Source organism: Heliconius melpomene, chromosome 8 (assembly GCF_056956725.1).
Source record: "Heliconius melpomene rosina isolate 202511_hmr_F chromosome 8, ASM5695672v1, whole genome shotgun sequence".
NCBI lineage: Eukaryota > Metazoa > Arthropoda > Insecta > Lepidoptera > Nymphalidae > Heliconius > Heliconius melpomene.
This window is the reverse complement of record NC_140396.1, coordinates 3,127,657-3,147,693: the sequence shown is the minus strand read 5'-3', so window position 1 is coordinate 3,147,693 and position 20,037 is coordinate 3,127,657. Positions and strand designations below refer to the sequence as shown.

Genomic DNA, 20,037 nt, shown 5'->3' with positions numbered 1-20,037 from the left:
GTCTCTGTGTGTCTCCAGGTATCTGAGTGCCTCTACTGGTGAGCATTACAATGCATTTCTTTGGAGATTAGACAAACTTGAAAAAGGTACACAAAATAATATTTCTTCTCATAATTCAACCTGTCATGCTAGTTTGTTTAAAACAAATTTAAATGATTAACTGTTAGATTTGATACTTTTCCCAAAGGTGCATTATCTGAAAGTATAGCCTCTGATACCTCATCACCTTCTCAATGTACTTCAGGGGTTACCAAGTTAGCCCATAATCTTTCTGATGCAATAAAATCTTTAAATAGTTGAATAATACAAAACTATTTTATATCAAACTGACTCTGTTATCAATAATATTGAGCTATAGTGTGAGGAGGTGGAGAGGGTTAGAAGTGCTAATAACTGGAATGATTCAGAATGTTTATCACATTACTTTGGGCGCCTTAAGGGTGATGTTCATGGTTGAATGAGTGAGTGAGTGATTACTGGTGATCATAGGTGGTTGATGTTTTATGCAGGCTGATTCTGAAGAGTCCTGCGGTTGTGCTTAGTGTGCTAGAGGAGAGACGGGTGCCAGTTTGCCTTGAGATGATTCTTGTCAATGTATATAGGGCTTAGTGAATTAAATTAGATTCTTGATATATGGCGTTTTGAGCATGCCAGTTGAGCATAATTCATAGTGACTAAAAAAAAAGGAAAGACAAGAGATTCATAGCTTAATAATTGGGCGTCCGTTACACAATTCTTTTAGATTGGAACAATTTTATGGTTGGTGAAGGGGGTGTGAGTAACATTGGATAAGGAAACCTAAAAATGGTAGCAGTATGACTTGTAACCTTTGTTTGTTTTGAAATGTTAGTTGTGTGAGGGAGAATCAATAAACTGTACCTTAGAGGGTGAGTAATACTGTTACTTTGTTGGAAGGAAATGGTTTTGTTTCCTTGGCTATTGATGAGCTCTCGCTTGGAGCCGACTTGATAGTTGTTCTGAGATCTTGCATGCCTGTTCTAGTTATTATAGATGCTGATGTTATTGTATGTAGAATGTGTGTGCTGTTATGTACATTTGGCTTAAAGTTGTTTTAAAAAAAAAAAGATTAATCAATTAAAAAGAGATTTGGTAATAATTTAAAACATATTAATTAGTCTCAATCATAAAACGAATAGAATTGAGTCACAGTGGAAATAGAAAAATGTGTGGCTGTTAGGAGAGTTTCAGGTAGACTAACTATGTTTTATACTAATGACTTATTAATGCATACATACATATACTAATGACTTATTAATGCATATATACATAGTATTGAAGTGATGCAATGCTGCAGATAAGGGTGCAAACCTTGTATATAACTTAGGATTTATTAAATTAAACAAATTAGGATTATTAATATTTTTAATTTATGTGCAATTGCAACAATTATCTGCTATAAGATTGAAATCAGAATGAGTAGAATTTAATTTAATTGTTGGATTAATTGAACTAATAAATTTTACATAACAAGTAAATATAAAAATTGTAAATTTTATGTTAATAAAACCAAATGTAATATTTTCATGCCTAATGGTAGAATGTATATGGAGACTTAAAATTAATAATTAATTATTTACATCTGTAACATATGTTGTAGGTAACATTCTGAGTAAATTAATTCAGCTTCAAAGTTAAAATTCCAGTGTCAAATAAAGATACATTGAAATCATTGTTATTACAATTAACATGCAATTTAGTAGATTTGAATAAATAAAGACCCATCAGTTATTACCTAGTGATTGACAAAAATGTAAATTTCCTAAAATAAAATTTGTTTTACAAATAATAGGAAGTGATTTAAAAGCCATAACATACATAGACATAATTTCGGTTTCACAAATAGGACTATCGATTACATCAAGTTCATTAAGATTACTACATAAATAATTTTTGCTAAGACTAAGTTTACAACTATTACTTACGAGTATATTACTGAGGATACAATATTTAGACTTATCTCTATTAATGGCTATATAAGTAATTAGCGGAAGGGATTATTGTAGCAAAAGATTTCTGTGTACTACTATTATGAGGTTAAGGAGTTTGAATTATTTTAAACAAATCAAAATGGGAAATTGAAACCAGAAGAATGTTTATAGTAAATAATAATTTATCGTTTATGATATAGGAGACAATTTTAGACAACTTAATTAGTGAGGAGTAAACAATGCCTAGGAATGTCTATTGAAGTGTCTGTCCTGGTCTGAAGTGTGAAGTGTGTCTGAAGTGTGTGTCTGTATTGAAGTGTCTGTCAGCACATTCAGCGTTTGGCAACACATTAATGTACCACTTAAGTTATTAGCTGGATTCTCTTATGTACATAATAAATAAATTTTCACATTATTCGATCGCCAGTGCCATTAAATGTGCAAACAACGGTAAATATGGGAAAATGCTTATCTTCTATATGGGGTGGGGAAAAGCTTAAAGTACATAAAATTGTCAGCTATCTTGAAGAGAGGAGTGTTGTATGTGTGTTGGCGGGTGCAATCCAAAGTGTGTATGACTGGATATGTGTTGATTGTGGGGCACTGAAAGGGTTGAATGTCGGAGGAAGCTATCTTCTCCCTTTGATTGATGATCACACACGGATAATTTGGTGGTGGTGGTGGTTATGAATATTTTATGTAAACATGTGTTGAATGTTGTCATATTTTATGTAAACACATATTGAATGTGGTCATGTTTTAGAATATGTTGATGACGTGTTGATAATGCGTTATGATGGGATTCAGTTACTATTAATACTCAAACAAAAAAACCGATTTTCCCATAAAAATTTCGAATATGTTTATTACTTCAACGGAAATTGAACATGTTGGTTGAATTATAAATAGAGGTCAGGTTAGGCCGAGCTCCTATAAGACTGAGGTAATTAATAATTGAGTGGTGGTAGTTAAACCACTCGAGGAGCTCTAACATGGTACAATGGCATGGCGATTAATAACTGGAAATTTGTACTGCCTTTTTCGTTGTCAAGTTATTTTAACTGTATTGCACTAATTCTTGCTTTGTTGTCTAGCACAATTTCTTTCTAAATCATTACATGCTTACATACATACAGACTGACATTTTATTTTTCTCTTCCTCCATTAATTCTTTTTCTAAATGTTTAATTTTTGTCTGACAACCAAGGTGGGGCTTAGTGTACAATACTGGTGTAATGTGGCAGTTTGTTTATTGAGTTCAATTGGATGTGTGGTCCCTTTGGGCACATACATGGGGTTGGGTTGGGTGTTTTGACTTTGACTTTTGACTTTGACTTGTATCAGACGTTTGGTCTGATGAGGCATATGGCCTGAGAAATTTTGACGGGTGTGTGGCCCTGAAAGATTTTGTGAAGAGCATGTGGCTCTGAAGGATGTTTGGTCCTTGTGGTCAAGGTGGACATTTGGTCCTTGCTGACATTATGGCCTTGTGGACATTTGGTCCTTGCTGACGTTTGGTCTTTGTGGCCATGTGACGTCTATGTGGACATTTGGTCCTGGCAGACAGAGGGGACGCCTTCTGACTGTTCTGTTCACAGGTTCCGGAGTTTGCTGCACCGGACTGAACATACTTGGATATGAAGATTTTACAGGGTTAAAAATGAGAGCTCTCAAAACTTTTTATTTTTATATCTTTTGTCTGTATATTTTGATTGCCTATCCGTTTATGTTGTATTGTTTAGACATTTATAAACTTAAAATTTTAGATGATGAAGACAGCGAATATGGTACTACTGTAGAATTTTCATCAATACAGCCATGAAACGACGCCGATGACTTTGGGGCTAATCGGGATGCACCAGCATGTGATGAGGCAACTGGATCAGCTACGTCGGGGACGACGCAGGGTCAGAATGGCCGACTTAGGAGACTTCTGTGCTACAAATGTCAACTGTCAAATATAGTACTGCAATGTGTCAATGTCATTTTGACATCCCGCTCTTTTCATTTTGTTATTAAGTTACTAATTTAAGCGGGAAGACATATTTGGCCCTCATATACTTGAGGTTACACGTGTTGTAGTCGATGTGATTTGTTACTAAGTTGTTAATAGATAATTATTAGCAAATTATAAAGTAATTTAAATGTTTTAATTAATAAATATTGTGAATTGGATAAAAGAGCTGCTATAATTAACACTGAGTAAATACCTATATGTGTTTTCGAATGTTATTGGTGTTTTATATAAGTTTCTAGTTATATAAACTTCAGTTTATAGTTATTTTGATTTTTAATAAATAAGATTGTATTTGTAACATTAGTGTTGTGTAGTTTTCTTTTGATATTTCACTTCTGAAACCTAATTATACCGCCTTTATGATTTATTTGTCCACAAATAAAATATGCTCTCGATATTTCGCCGTTCGATAGTTCTTATTCTTCCGTGTACATGTGTAGCTTAAAGGATGAAAAGAGGCATCATTTCATTAGTTAAAACTTAAGACATGTCGTAAAATAGCTTTCTAACTAGTATTATGTATAAAGTGCAAAAATTTTGTTCACTGAAATAACATGCTGGTTTTATTCTTAATTGTATTTTATTTTCAGGCTAAAAATATTTAATAAATCTAAAATAATATATTCAATGATTTAAGAAAGGAATACACTTACTATTTTCGAAGAATTTATTGTAGTAACTAATAATAATCGATTCGTTAAGTAATCGATGTGAGATAAAGCTAGTTTTGACATTATTTCAGAAAAACGAGGGAAAATTAGACAATTGGTTTATATTGTTTGACTTTGACGTTTGACATCATCTCACAAATAAATTTAAATTATTTACCTACACAGCCTGCACTTCTTCATTTGTTCTAGGACTAATAAATAATTATAATTTATATAAAAAATCTGATATTATTAAATGTTAATTGTAAATATTTATATAAATTTTGTGAAATGAGTGCTACTGCAACGGCAACCACTGCTACCATTGAGGAAGACCTCGATGAATGCGGACCTCAGCTGATTAGTAAATTAGAAGTGAGAATATATTGCAATATAGTATGTTCTTGTATTTTTTATTCCGAACAATAAATAATATTTTTGTTTTTAGGGCAATGGCATAACGTCTGGTGATATTAAGAAACTGGAAGAGGCAGGGTACCATACTGTAGAATCTGTAGCATATGCCCCGAAAAAATGGTTAATAACAATAAAAGGAATCTCGGAAGCTAAAGCTGATAAAATATTATCAGAGGCTTCTAAATTAGTGCCTATGGGATTTACCACTGCTACAGAATTTCACCAGAAAAGGTTTGTTTCAAGCAATAATTTATAAAAATTGATAATAAATATTAAAAAATATTAATATGAAATTAATAATTTTATAATATATATAACAATCTCTCAATAAGTCTATAATATATAAAAGCATTATATAACTTTTCAATTTAAATTTCAATCTAACAACCTCAAAGTGCAGTGTAAAAAATACACTGCTTGTTATATTGACATATTGCTGAGTATAATCCAACACAATCTCTATTTTTATTAAATATGTGTTGAATGGAGAACTCACCTCTGTGCCGTGTCTTGTTACCCAAGCACAGAAATATAAGTAATTGGTTCTCTTGAGAAAGATTGAATTGTTACCATCAATTGAACCCTTAGCGATAAGGCCGCCCATTGTACTGTTCTATGTATTAAATACATGTATATGTGTCTTTTCTATAGTACAATAAAGAGTATTTTGTTTGTTTGTTTGTTTGTTTGAACCTACAACCATTTGGTATACATTGATATGCTGTGCCACTGTATCACAATGTCCCTTCTCATATTAATTTATGTATGGTTTTAGAGCTGAAATAATCCAACTGACAACTGGCTCTAAAGAATTAGACAGGCTTCTTGGTGGAGGACTAGAAACTGGTTCAATAACTGAGATTTTTGGTGAATTTCGTACTGGGAAAACACAATTATGCCACACACTTGCAGTGACATGTCAGGTATTATATTCTTCATATTTTGTTTTTCATTTGTTGTTCCTTTACAAACTAGAACTGTACAAGTGGTTGGACTGATACATTGTTTTGTTTCAATACATTGATAGCCACCCATACAGTTAATTTGAAAATAAAACTTAGTGCATTAGAAGACAAAAGATTTTTAATTTGATAATCAGGTTATTAAATTATTTACATTAATAAATAAAATAGTAACCTTAACTATCTATCGTCTATCTCCACCTCAAAGGCCTGCAACGCACCTGTAGCTTCTGTGGTGTTGCACGGTGTCGTGGGCGGCCGTGGTCACCATCAGGTGACCTGAACGCTTGCTTGCCTTGTCCTTTTACCATAAAAAAAAGTAACCTTAACTTTTAATTATTGAAATAATTCACCTGAATTATGTTTTTAGTTATATTTGACAATGAAAACAGGATAGTTTAGTTGTATTGTATTATTACCATACTTAATTAAAAAAACAACTCTAAAACTTTTATAATTTGAACTACTATATGAAGATGTTAAAATGATATTCTAAGAATATTTGTTGTCTTTCACAAAACCTTCCTTGCTTCCTTGTAGATCTATGCCTATAATATTAGCAGAAAGGAGTGCCATACTAGGTTCTCTCTGCCTGCCTTGCTATAATATGTAAAGCTAAAATTTTTATTTATTTATTTATTTATTATTAAAGATGAGCAGTGAATATAGAAAGTAGGTACATTGTGTATGATACATCATATTTTTTCTTGTGTATATTATTTGTTGTTTACTATAAAGGATCTAGAAGACTTTCTTCTCTTCCATTTTTCTCCATATTTGTTTGTCTTGGGCTTTGATAATTCAAGCTAATTATAAATATATTTAAATATTTCAGCTACCAATAGAGCAATCCGGTGGTGAAGGCAAATGTATGTACATTGACACCGAAGGCACCTTTCGACCCGAAAGACTTTTAGCGGTAGCCCAAAGATACGGTATGGAGGGAGCTGCGGTTCTGGACAACGTGGCCTACGCCAGAGCTTACAATACCGACCATCAAACACAACTGCTGGTACAGGCCTGCGCTATGATGGCTGAATCTCGGTAAGTATATTTTTATATTATGTAAATTTTGTTTTTGTTGCTCTATAAAATAGGGTGGTGGTTTCTATAGTAAATAAAGCATTTTTAAAAAGAAAGTTTTGTTTCACAGGTTTTTTTATAAATATAATGTTATTGATAGTAATAATAGTTAAAAATAATTTTAAATTATTATTGACATGAGTCGACAGTAATAAAAATTGTTTAATGATAAAGTAATTAAGTTTCAAATTGTTGTCCAAATTGGAGTGCTTGTTTTTTTTACGTGTTTCGAAGAATTAATGGACATTTTAATTTTATATTAGTGAGATTTTTCTATATAAATTTTCTGTAATCTGGAATTGAACTTACGACTTATAAATAAAATATGGTAACTATCTTTCGCAATTTAACAATTTTTTACTTTAAAAGTATTAATTTGCTACTTTTGATAAATTTATTATTCTCATTGGGCTTATTAATAATTTGATGTATTTTGAACATTTTTTTCCAATTTGTGCTGCATTTGAAAATGGAATTATTTGGTACGTTTTTATTTTTGATATGGTTAGTCTGTTTTTACTTATTATTATTAGATTATGTTAAATTTAAATCTAGACAAGCTATAAATATTTCCAAGAAAAATCCTTATTTTCGCAGCAGATATATTTACAATGTAAATTCGTCGATTATTTTTATTTTGCTCACTCTAGTACCAAGACGAAGCACGTCGTTGAGTTCCGTTAGTCAACATGCAATGCAATTTCAATAATTAAGCGGAAAGTAGGAAACGTATTTTCAGTCTACCTTGCCATATGCGGGAAGGTAGGAAAATTTACTTTTATATTTTCCAGATACTCTTTATTAATAGTGGATAGTGCGACAGCTTTATACAGAACCGACTACTCTGGTAGAGGGGAGCTCAATTCAAGACAACTGCATCTCGGCAGGTTTATGAGAATGCTCTTGAGGCTGGCTGATGAGGTGATTTTTTATATACAGTCGGTAAAAAAAGTATTTGCACACCTAATTTTTTGAAGTTACACCTAGAAAAACACAGAATTATTTCAGTTAATTATTGTATTTAATAGCTTAATCTATATATATTTAGAATTGATTATTAAAAAATCTTAGAAAATAGAAGTAAATAAATGAGATGGTAAAAACACTTTTTCACTAAACATCGTTTGTATACATGTGAACATCGGGAAACGTACTCTAATAACGAGACATTTGTTTAGTGTTCAGAAAAAATATTGAAGCCAACATGCCGAAAGAATTTGAACTATCGTTATCGACGCGAGAAGAAATTATTTTACTCCGTAATGAAGGTTGAAGTTATCGCCAAATTGGGTTAAATTTAAAGTTAAATTACTCGACTGTGTAGTATATTATAAAAAAAATGAGCAGAAATGGATAGTGTTGAAAATAAGGCAAGGTCCGTACTTCCGAAGAAGCTCAGTACGAAAGAAAGGAGAGAAATTGTAAAATCGGTACAAAATAAACCATTTACAAGCGCTCAAAGCTTATCAAATGACATCGCGTCAAGATCAGGTAAGGTTGTCTGTGCCCAAATTGTAAGAAACGTACTGGGTAACATTGGTCTTCGCAGCAGAGCAGCGATGAAAAATTCTTACATAAGTGAGGCCAATATAACAAAAAGACTAACTTTCGCGAAAGAATACGTAAATACCCCTTTAGAATTTTGGAACAATTTTATTTTTTTCTGACGAAAGCAAATTTTATCTTTTTGGAACGGACAGACAAACATTTGTGTGGCCCAAGCAAAATACTGAACTTCAGGCGAAACATGTGCATAGCAAATACGGCGGTGGTCATGTGATGGTTTGAGGCTGCATGACAGCAAATGGTTTGGGAAACTTGGCTTTTATCGAAGGAATAATGAAAGCAGTAGATTACGGTAAAGTGTTGCGTGATATTTTATCTTTCAGTAGGACAATGATCCTAAGCATACAGCTATGAAAACCTAAGGAATGGGTGATGTACAATGTCCGTAGAATGCTGAAAACTCCGCCATAAGCGCCAGGCATCCACCCAATTGAAAATTCATGGCATCTGCTGGATTAAAATTTGAGGAAAATGAAATTTTTAAATAAAAATGATTTGAAGCGTGCTTTGGTGGAGAAATGGACTCAAATCTCGATTTAAACAACGTCCAAATTATTGGAATCGATGCCAAGGAGATTGCAAGTCATCATTGATACTAATGGAATGCACACAAAATATTAAGTGTCTTTTCTTTCATTTATTATTGATTTTTTTTACAAAATACGTACAAGCCGGTTGGTGTGCAAATACTTATTTGACTTTGAAATATGTGTATATACCGCCTCATTTTCTAATTTCTATTTTCTGAGAAATTTTATTAACTAATTCGAAATATATATAGATTAAGCTATTAAATACAATAATTAACTAAAAGCATTCTGTTTTTTTGTAGATGTAACATCAAAAAATGAGGGTGTGCAAATACTTTTTTTACCCACTGTATATATATTTACAGCGTCTGAATGTAAACTCGATGGTTGTAGGTTTCGAGCCACGTTTGGGGAGAGCATTATATTCATTTCACTGCTCTGTAAAGACAAATAGCCATGTTAAGTTCATTCAATCCACATTGTCCACTCTACTTCCAATACTTTGAAATCGAATGTATTAAGTTCTCTCCCCCTTTATTATAATTTATTTCATAAAAATATGTCACGTACCCGCTAATTTTAATTTGTGAACTTTGATAATAGTTCCTGTTAACCTACGTGCATGAAATTCGTACATAACCTTCCTATTATCATCTCTAAGGATGATTGTTTAAAATTTTCCATACCCAATAAATATCCTTGAAAACAATCATTCCCTTCCTCCAGAGATAATAACGTATAATAAAGTATATAGAATAATTCAATAATAATATGGTATGGCTGAATTGGCTAGAGGAGGAATAGGTTCGAGTCCCGCTATAAGTATTTTTTTTATGTTTCTGAATATTTTTCATTCCTTACTGTGTAAATAATACTTAAAAATAAATCTAATTAATATTTCTTCCAGTTTGGTGTGGCAGTAATTATAACAAACCAAGTTGTAGCTCAAGTGGACACGGTAGGCGTGTTCAATGCTGACACCAAGAAACCCATCGGTGGCCACATTATAGCACATGCATCAACTACAAGATTGTATTTGAGGAAAGGGAGAGGAGATAACAGAGTTTGTAAGATATATGATAGCCCTTGCCTACCTGAGACTGAGGCCATGTTTGCTATAAGCACTGAGGGTATTACGGATGCTAAGGAATAGGTTTTAAACGTTAATTGATAATGGTTGATAACGGTTGATAATGGTTGAAATTGTTGATAATCTGTTAAGTGCCTTATTTTGAAATAATTTACTAAGTTAGCAGAGACCCTTTGGAATAATACTACTATACTATAATACTGTAAAGTAATAAATATGCATGTAGGGTATTGTGGACTCTAAGAAATAAGCTCATGATGATACAATTTAAATATTAGTGCCATTAAATTGGCATATATTTAATATGTTCACTGTGGGACATACGTTGAAGTCTTTTCGGCGTCATATTTCCATACCTTACATTCATCTTCCTATTTTTTAAATCAGTCCTAGCTATAAATATTACTAGATAAGTTTTGTGTAAATTACTCATTAAAAATAAACAATAACTCCATTAATTAATAATTATTTTACACAAGTAGTTATAAATATCTTTAATTTATAAGGATGTTATGTAAATGTATGTAGTTTGTAAATTAAAAAAAGTACCATGAATTATTTGAGTCTTTTATTATCTATTTACTATCCAAATAGATATTTTGTAGAATATATTAATTCAAATATTTTAGTCAGATCAGCAGGTTTCATAGTCTGATTAAATGCTGAGGACTAATAACTGGAGGTAGCAAAAAAGTTTAATCAAACATACAAAATTAATTTAGGCGTCTGTTACTTATATTAATAATAGATTTCACTTTTATTTATTTTCTATGTACCGAATACCCTTTTTATATTTTTTTATTTGTTAGTGTTAGTTGTTTTATATATCGTCGGCGTCAGTGCCTTCATATAGCCTAAAGCTAGTTAAATGAACGGTCATCATCGGTCCAGCAGCCGTCGAATTTAACTTAAGTTCCTAAATAGGATAACCGCGATACAGGATATTTTTAACTATTATCATAGTAATAAAGAAATTCGTCCGCAAAATTTGCTGCAACCCTACTGGTACATCCGTCACTGAAAATCTGATTTAAAATTTTACTAGCTTGTATAATTTATAAGATATTAATATACTGCCATATCAAAAGTTGTTTACCACCAATACATAAAAAAAACGGAGGTGTGATGTGAAACTCTAGGACAGAAAGTTGATCAAACCGAAATTGAAGGAGCACTGTGCGGTTTCGTAGAAATTTCCTTCCACGCATCACCGAACTGTGGAACGGTCTACCCGCGGCAGTGTTTCCAGGTTGGTACGATATGGGTACCTTTAAAAAGCGCGTCTATCTCCACCTCAAAGGCCGGCAACGCACCTGTAGCTCCTCTGGTGTAGCACGGGGTCGTGGGCGGCGGTGATCACCATCAGGTGACCTGAACGCTCGTTTGCCTTGTCCTTTTACCATAAAAAAAGCACCTAATATGAATATGCTAGTTTCTATGACAATTTTTTAGATGATTTTGGAAGGCCTTAAAATTCTCTTATTACGCAAAAAGGTTTGTTACACAACTTAACTGTCATGAACCAACTGACAAAACAAACAAACACAAAGTATCTGGAAAATATGAAGATTAACCATTAAAAATACAATATACGAGCCAAAATATTTAATTCAAATTTCAACCAAATAACCACATTCGACACTAAAATAAACCCACTTATGTAAAGTAAATAAATAAAACTCACATTAAACCCTTAGGCTAAACCATTCTAAAGCTATGTTTACTAAAATGTATTAAAAATCCAATAACATTATAATTCTTTATGAAATTACACGTAAATGTTACGAACATAAAAGTAACCATAGCTAAATTTTTTAATTATTATTTCATAATATAGAAAATTAATAGAATAAAACACGATAAAATACGAATATGTCATTAGAATAGTAATTCATATAAAAAAATTATACATTGTCTCATTTATTTAAATAGTTTATTGGCTGATGAAACCCAACTGACTGGTTGACTATAGTCAATCAGTCAGGTTCGATTCGGAAAACATTATGTATATTATTTATATATTATATAAAATATATATATTTTTTAAATATCATAAGATTTAAACCTATTACCATCATATAGTATTATTATATACACAACACGTCTCGTAATGTTAGTATGGGAAAGAGTAAACAACTTAAAAGTTGTTTGAAACAAAAAGAATGTATCAATTTGTAATAGCGATAGACCTTAGATTTTAATTATTATTATTTATTATTAATTACTAGAAAGATATAGTACTCTATATTACATATATCGACTCTGCAGTGTGAAAATGTTGTAATAAAATTTTTTAACGTTTTTTTTTTAAAATTAAATCACATAATTTAAGGCCAGTCACAAGCATGCGACTGTAAACTTCGACAAATTGTGGGTTCGATTCCAACTCAAGGACATAAAATATTTTATACATTTATTTCTTCGCTATACTAACGAGGCAAATTGAGGTGTTCCGCAACTACTCACGCAATGCCTCTACAATCGACGGAAAATGGAGAAAGGAAGTGTCTTAATGGGAACGGGGTGTATTAACACTAGGTTACTAGGTTCCCAGGTTCCCTCTGCCTACCCTACTATGTGCGAGATACAGCATGAAGTTATGAATATATATATTTACAATATTTCCACAATGTTGCGTTATCGATATAGAAAAATTACATAAAATTTATGACTTTAATGTTATATAATAATACATTAAGCACTTGGTTAAGTAATTGTCTATATTTAAAATTAATATATTTGCTCATTTTAGTCACATTTATGTAATAAAATTAAAAGTTTGCATAGAAATTAAGTCCCTTCACTTCAATTAAAGCAATTATACACAGCATAAGTATTATAGAATTTTTTTTCTAAATATATTTATATGTAGTTTTGCAAAATTTATCAATGTAATAAAACACAAAACAATTGTTCTTTTAATTTCTAGTCTGTTTCAGGTCGTCTAAACTTATTAAACTATAGTTTTTACTATTATATTTTGGCAAATTTCTTAACATTTGGTGTTTGTTTTATTTAAATCGGTTTATAAATAAAAAGTTATAAAGTATTTGTCTTTGACAAAATTGCTACAAAATTAGCTATTTTTTTTATTAACTGAAACTAATTTTTAATTATGGATATTTTCTTTAAAATGATAATGTTATTAGAACATAATAGTACTTCATTGTAAATAAATAATTGTGTATATGCAGCGGACGACGCCGCGAGCACGTAGCTAGTATATTATATAGTCTGTATTTTTAAAGACAATAAAATATTTATTGTATTATACCATAAAATTTGTTAAAAAATCGAATAGAATCAGTCATTCTGAAAACACTTATAAAATATGTCAAGACTACTAAATAATATATAAAAGATTAATTTTACAAAACTACATATCTTTACAAAATACTAATTTAGTAGATTTATTTAATTCATCTTAATTCCATTATAAAAAACAATACAATTAATTAAATATATTATAAAACTTCAAAACGCAAACCAACTTAATTAAATTATTGCTTTACTTTCATTATACACTAGACAAGCCTCCTATAGAAAAATATAGGTACAAAAAATATGATTTCAGTATACATTATTTTTGTCTGTCTTTCTGTTTGTTCGGGCAAATCACCGTAACGGCTGCACCGGATTTTATTGGACTTTCATTGTAAGATAAAGGAGGTTGTGGAGGAACATATAGGCTACTTTTATCCCGGAAACCCTGGATTTATGCGGAAGTATACCTTGTCTCCGTGATTAAATGGAAATAGATATAACACATACCTTCTTTGATAAATGGTCTATCTTACACAATATACATTTTTTTTATTTCGAGCCAATAGTTCCATAGATCACGTTCGATCAAATAAACACTATTTTCTTTTATCATGAGGTTAATGCTGTGAGCCCTATTTGCTTTTACAGCGACACCTGGGGGGGAGGGAAGAGAGTACTCTGTCCCTGAAGAAATGCAAGCACTAAGTGGCTGCCTGTGAGGAGGCTCCCCCTGCGAGACTCGAACCTCGGCTTGCGGCCGTCGAGCGGATTGTAACAAACACTAGCTTTATAATATTAGTACAGAAAATTTTAAAATTTTCTGTTTTAATATCAACTAAAACATTGTTCATGATTCCCGATCATTTTTAAATTTGTTTATTTTGGGAAATAAACTAACTAGTGTGTAATTGGACATTGACTAGATTTTTCTTTTTTTTTAATGTCCTATATATTTCATCTATAGAGGACTTGAGACTAATTAAAAGTAATATTTCCTATTAAAATAAATCATCATTCATTATGACATTACAAATAATACCTACATAATCTTGTTTTATTTACTGAACAAATACAATCCATATTTAAAACATAATAAAAGCTTAACTATCGGAATTGTTTTTAAATATTAAACACATAAAATTTGTTTATATAATAATAAAATAATAGTAGGAAGAGGAACTAAAAAGTAAATCTAGTAAAATATAATAAAATAAGTATAAATAGTTCAATTTACACATTATTTCGATAAATTTATTTAAATAATATGCATAACACTGACATATAATTGATTTATCATTCTGGTAAAATACGTCAATTTCAAATAAAATCCCATTCTTTCCCCAAATGGCTTAATATTAGAGAATTTTCTTATTTACAATAGTTTATGCAATATTCTTTAATATTTGTGTACATACGTATTATTTTTAAATGCTAAAGTTACAATAGAAAATTATAAATTAATAAAATAAAATCTTTTCTTGGATAACAGGCACATTACACAACAATATGTAGATATTAGGCCAATTTTAATAAGAGGATACGGTTTAAATATACATAATCTGTAAAATCATAATATTAAAAATAATACACTTTTTTATTTTTGTTATTACATATTCAAATTACCATATAAAAAAATGTCATATATCTCAACAAAAAAAAATCAAGCCATTTGGAAAAATCAAATTAAATCGTTCACACAATTAAATAAATATATAATATTATTTTTCAAACAGTAAAATGTCAATTACTAAAAGTATTAATATGTCATTGAGATATAAACTAGACTTGCAACAAATTTTCGGGTGCTATTCGGCCGTGTTCGTATGAGTACGACTAGGAGTCGCAAATCGGGATCCCGATAAACGCTAACGTTTAATGTAAAAGGAATGAAAAAACTTTACTTTTCATAGTTTTGGTTCGGGTGAGCTATGTCCGGCTATAGGTTCGGCCACTACTGGTGCGTGAGGTGTTTTCAAACCACCTTCTCGTTCTAATCTTTCATGTTCACTTGCGACTAGGGCTCGCAGTTCATCCTGGAATTGATAATATAGATTTTTTTATAAACTTTCACGCTTTCCCGAGTAGCACGGTAGGCATCGAGAACCTAGTGTTAAAATGCTCTGTTCTCCATACACAGACAAAGTATCAAAACATTTCGTTTTGAATTTCGGAGTTCAACACCACATCTTGTCTACTAGAGTAAGGAAATGAAAATAAAGAAAACACCCGCAAATGGGGCTTTGGAACTGTCACATTTGGAGTAGCTAATCCAGTTGCTCCAACAGCCTCTGTGAGAATAAGTAAGTGTGGGTATCGTTTTAAAAAAATATGTGTGTAAGGGTGGTACACATGGTTTAAAGTGAGGCAGATGTATTATAAATGATTTTTAACCAAGACATGTACTAACTAACTTGATATTTCAATGAAATATACATACCTTTCTTAGAAAAATATAAAAGACCTCATGCATTCCTGCTTACACATTTTTATACTTACTAATATTTATATTATCTCTATATTTAGACTACTTACCCCCCACCCTAATCTATCAGCGAGTTCCAAGCAGCCATCATCACAGTCTCCCAACCAAGCCACGTCTCGAATTGACTCCTCGTCCAACTGCAGGCCACCACTCATGAGGCCCCACAGACGGAGTATGGAGGACCTCATGCCTGCCTTCTCGCGGTTTATGAGTAGACGAGGACACCATTCTGGTACCCTATTGAAAACATTGCTCATTAATCTTGAATAAATTATAATTAAAATAAAAGAATCAAGCTTAATTACAATTAAAACATAATATACAAATTGTACCAGTTGCTTCTGGCAACCAGATGGAAAGGTCCTGCTGGCAAAAGGAATATTGGATAGGCCATACATAAGATTGAGAGACATTGTTGAAGACATTGCAGGCAAATACTAGATGCTCAAAGCAAGAAACAGCATAGAATAGGACAAGCTGGAGGAGGCCTACATACTAAGAGGGGCCAACAAAAAATTAAAGCAATAACAAAACAAACCATAGACATAATTAGATTTAAAATATTTCTGTTGCTAACAGTAAAAAATTTTTTACTAACAAAATTTGTTCTATAAGTTGGAAATAAAAGGCTTTATTATTATTATTACATAAATTTAAAATTAATATTGTCATTTTGGTATTGGATATTTTGAAATTTGTTTGTGTTTATTGGATATGACAGTTTCTTATATTTGTTGTTTATTTTTTTCTTTTCAAAATCCATTTTTTGAAGTCTTAACTACACCCAAACTTTCATACCTAAAGGGGAAAGCGGGATTCTATTACTAAGATTCTCCTGTCCTTTTTTTTCATAGCAACTTACATATCAATCAAAGATGCAAAAGGCTGTACTTCTAGTGAGGATCCCATAATAATAAGCATATCGCATTTCTGGAAGTCTTCCTGGAGACACTGCTGGAATCTCTCTGGTAAGCTTTCTCCGAAAAACACTATATCAGGTTTGACAACACCTGGACATTCTGTGCAAATTGGTATTTCATCAGCAAATATTTTTTCTGGAAAAGTATATAAAGTACATTGTTTACATTAATGTCTTCAGATAGATCGAAAAAATTTATATTTTTTTTGTAAATGTTGACAGATATTTTATTGGAGATTCAATTTGGATATTAAATTTTTTAAGCTTCAATATTTTCTTTAATTATTTTTACTGAAACAATAAACTACTGAAATTCTTAATTTAAAAACAAGATATTAAATGAGTTTTATTAACACACTACCTTTTATAAATTCCAAAGAGTATTGTTTACGGCATTCCAAGCAGTGAGAGGTATAAAATGTGCCATGAGCTTCAACTATTTTGTCTTCCGGTATTCCTGCACCTCTCTCCAATGTATCAATATTTTGTGTATAATGACGCAGTAAAATGCCTGTAAGTTAAAAAAATTATAACTTAAAAACATATTTTCTTATACAATTTCCTTTTTTTATTTACTTTCACACTGTATCCCTAAATCCCTAATAGTAAAACAAATCAATCTTCTGTATTTGCTCACATTCTAGTTCAATATTATATAAACAATGCACTTTATCTACCGGTGCAAAGAGATGAGAATGATTTGTCCCTCTCCACTAGAGATTGAGCCCACAACCATCATGCATGGCAGAAAGAATATAGCTTCAACAAGCTCCACTCTTTTACTTCCTCCTTCCATTTCATTTATAAACAAGTAAATAAAACAAAGATTGAGTTATTTTAAGTATATTTCTTTTTTGTTAATTTCACAGCTTGTCCCGCATATAAAAAGAGAGAACCCAGTTTTAAGAGACTCCATTCTCTACTGTTGGACCAAATTTGAGATATTATGTCTGGAGTGGTGGAAGTCAACACCTCACTTCCTATAACAGCCAATTGCATATTTACAGTAAGGAACAAGAAATACTTAATTAAAACTATTACCACTCACCTTTTTCATGTAACATTTTGATAAAATAATGAGAGACAGTAGGTTTAAAACTTCCAGGGAACAGCTCTTTAGCCAAAGTGAAAAATGGTTTAGGGTTTTGTCTAAAGAAATTGATTTCAAAAATTGCCTGAGGTTCTGGTAAATTATATTTTTGTAAATTGTGGTATAAGCCTGTTTCGGGACTTCTAAAATCTGGTATGCCCGCAGCTGTGAAATATTAAAGATTATATTATATCGTGAAAATATTAGGGTTTTAAAATAATAATATTATATATATAATACATGTCACAATTTTTGCATAGAGAGAAATGTAAAGTTAAAAAATATAATCTTCTCGTATGTGACAAAAGATGTGTGTTTTTATAAGCAGTATTAAATCAGAAATATATATTGTATGAGAAAAGATTGTTGAGTACTTCTGTAAAAAAATACTTATTGCTCTTATGTAACAGTTGGCTAACACAAGAAACAAGATGACAAACTAAGCATAGGCATATAAATAAATTTTAATTCTAAATGAAACTTAGACTTATACTAGGAGTAGTATAAGTTTCTTGGCAAAATAAAAGCCAGGATAAAAAGAAACAATTTTAGCACTACTTCTAGCAATTAAAAAGATTCATTTGAATTTGATCGAAACTTGGCCGAAACACTTTGGCCAAGATATAATATTTACCTATATTTTTTAACACATTTTGTAAGTATATATAATTAACAAATAGAAATATTATAATTTATAAATGTAATAAACATCAAAAATACCTAAATAGAAAATACAATAAATGATCTTTACTTTCTTTGCTAAAAAAAGGGTTAACATCTATATAATTTTTTATTAAGCTAAACAAATACTTACATGTAGATATACCAGCTCCAGAAAGAGTTATAACATTTTGGCATCGCTCACTTTTAAGCCATTTGACGACACCATCTAAATTAACTTCATCAAGAACTTTTTCTACTTCCCCATCTACTTCTGATGGGTCGTAAAATCCAAGTTTTTGTGCCAAATATCGCCTTATAGAGTCAACATCTAAATCCCGAATTCTTGAACCTAAATTTTCAATTGGATTTGGCGGGACTGCGTTGTCGCGAGTTTCATTACCTATAATTGAATGTTATTGTTGATTGTTGTCTTTAACATATAAATATATTTGAGCAGAATTCTATATAAATTACCGTCACTCTTTCCAGGTGGGGAATTTGCAGACATTTTATACGATAAACAGAATTTGCGACTCCAAACCTTTGTCCAATATTGCCTCGGCCTTTTTGACAGATAGAAATAAATGTTGCGCATTCTCGGAAATAGTTAAAGTAACATTTGCGTCGTATGCGCCTATTACATAATATAACAATATATTATAAACTATGTACATATATTGATATTTGTTAAATAATATTAATTTCTACTTATTTTATAATTATATAAAATTTAAGAACTGCTAGTTGTTTTTAAATTATTTTAAGCTTAAAATATTTGATTGATCTTGTTCCAATTATGCTTCGTAAATGCACGTTTTAATTATGGATTAGTCTTTAGCCATAAATTAGAATTTATTTATGAGTACGATTTTTAAACTGAAACTTTATATTTTTTTATATTTAATAAAAATCATTACTATAAATAACACTAATAATTACAATTTATATAAACTGTGGTCGTCCTTGAAAATTTTCCGTTCTCTGGAAAGTTGTCGCACTTGGACACCCGCGAAATTTAAAAAAAGTAAAAATCCCGGGACCATAATATTATCTTTGAGAAGAACAGAAACAACGAAATTAAATGTGTTCACGTCTTATATAATTCTTAATCCTAAATTTTTCTTTTGTAATGTATTTTATCTACATTTTATCTTTGTGTGTAAAGATTAAAATGAATAAATGATTATAATATTATCAATGTATTTTATGTGAAACGACTTATCTGGTTTATTTATATTCTCATTTGTATTTTCATAAGCATTCGTAATTTTAGAAGACCACCACCACTAATCCTTATGATTAATATTATTATTAGTCTTGTATTTGATTTAAGTACCTATATCATCTCTAAATCT

At 30.9% G+C, this 20,037-nt stretch overlaps 2 protein-coding genes and 1 pseudogene across 2 annotated transcripts; 1 reads left to right on the top strand and 2 right to left on the bottom strand.

Annotated features, from left to right (window-relative positions):
* Positions 1-1,635: 1,635 nt before the first annotated feature.
* LOC146536685 (uncharacterized) lies at positions 1,636-3,314 on the bottom strand (annotated as a pseudogene).
* Positions 3,315-4,749: 1,435 nt separating this feature from the next.
* On the top strand, positions 4,750-10,822 carry spn-A (RAD51 recombinase homolog spn-A). Its single transcript, XM_085189029.1, has 6 exons — positions 4,750-4,991; positions 5,065-5,264; positions 5,809-5,956; positions 6,831-7,039; positions 7,870-7,999; positions 10,082-10,822. The coding sequence occupies exons 1-6, from the start codon at positions 4,908-4,910 to the stop codon at positions 10,325-10,327; spliced, it is 1,017 nt and encodes a 338-aa protein (XP_085045155.1). The 5' UTR covers positions 4,750-4,907; the 3' UTR covers positions 10,328-10,822.
* A 1,032-nt stretch (positions 10,823-11,854) lies between these two features.
* On the bottom strand, positions 11,855-19,304 carry LOC146536683 (NAD-dependent protein deacetylase sirtuin-2-like). The gene is made up of 7 exons (XM_085189028.1): positions 19,157-19,304; positions 18,834-19,082; positions 17,978-18,184; positions 17,291-17,440; positions 16,873-17,065; positions 16,061-16,247; positions 11,855-15,561 (listed from the first exon to the last, which is right to left on the bottom strand). The coding sequence occupies exons 1-7, from the start codon at positions 19,275-19,277 to the stop codon at positions 15,433-15,435; spliced, it is 1,236 nt and encodes a 411-aa protein (XP_085045154.1). The 5' UTR covers positions 19,278-19,304; the 3' UTR covers positions 11,855-15,432.
* Positions 19,305-20,037: the final 733 nt, after the last annotated feature.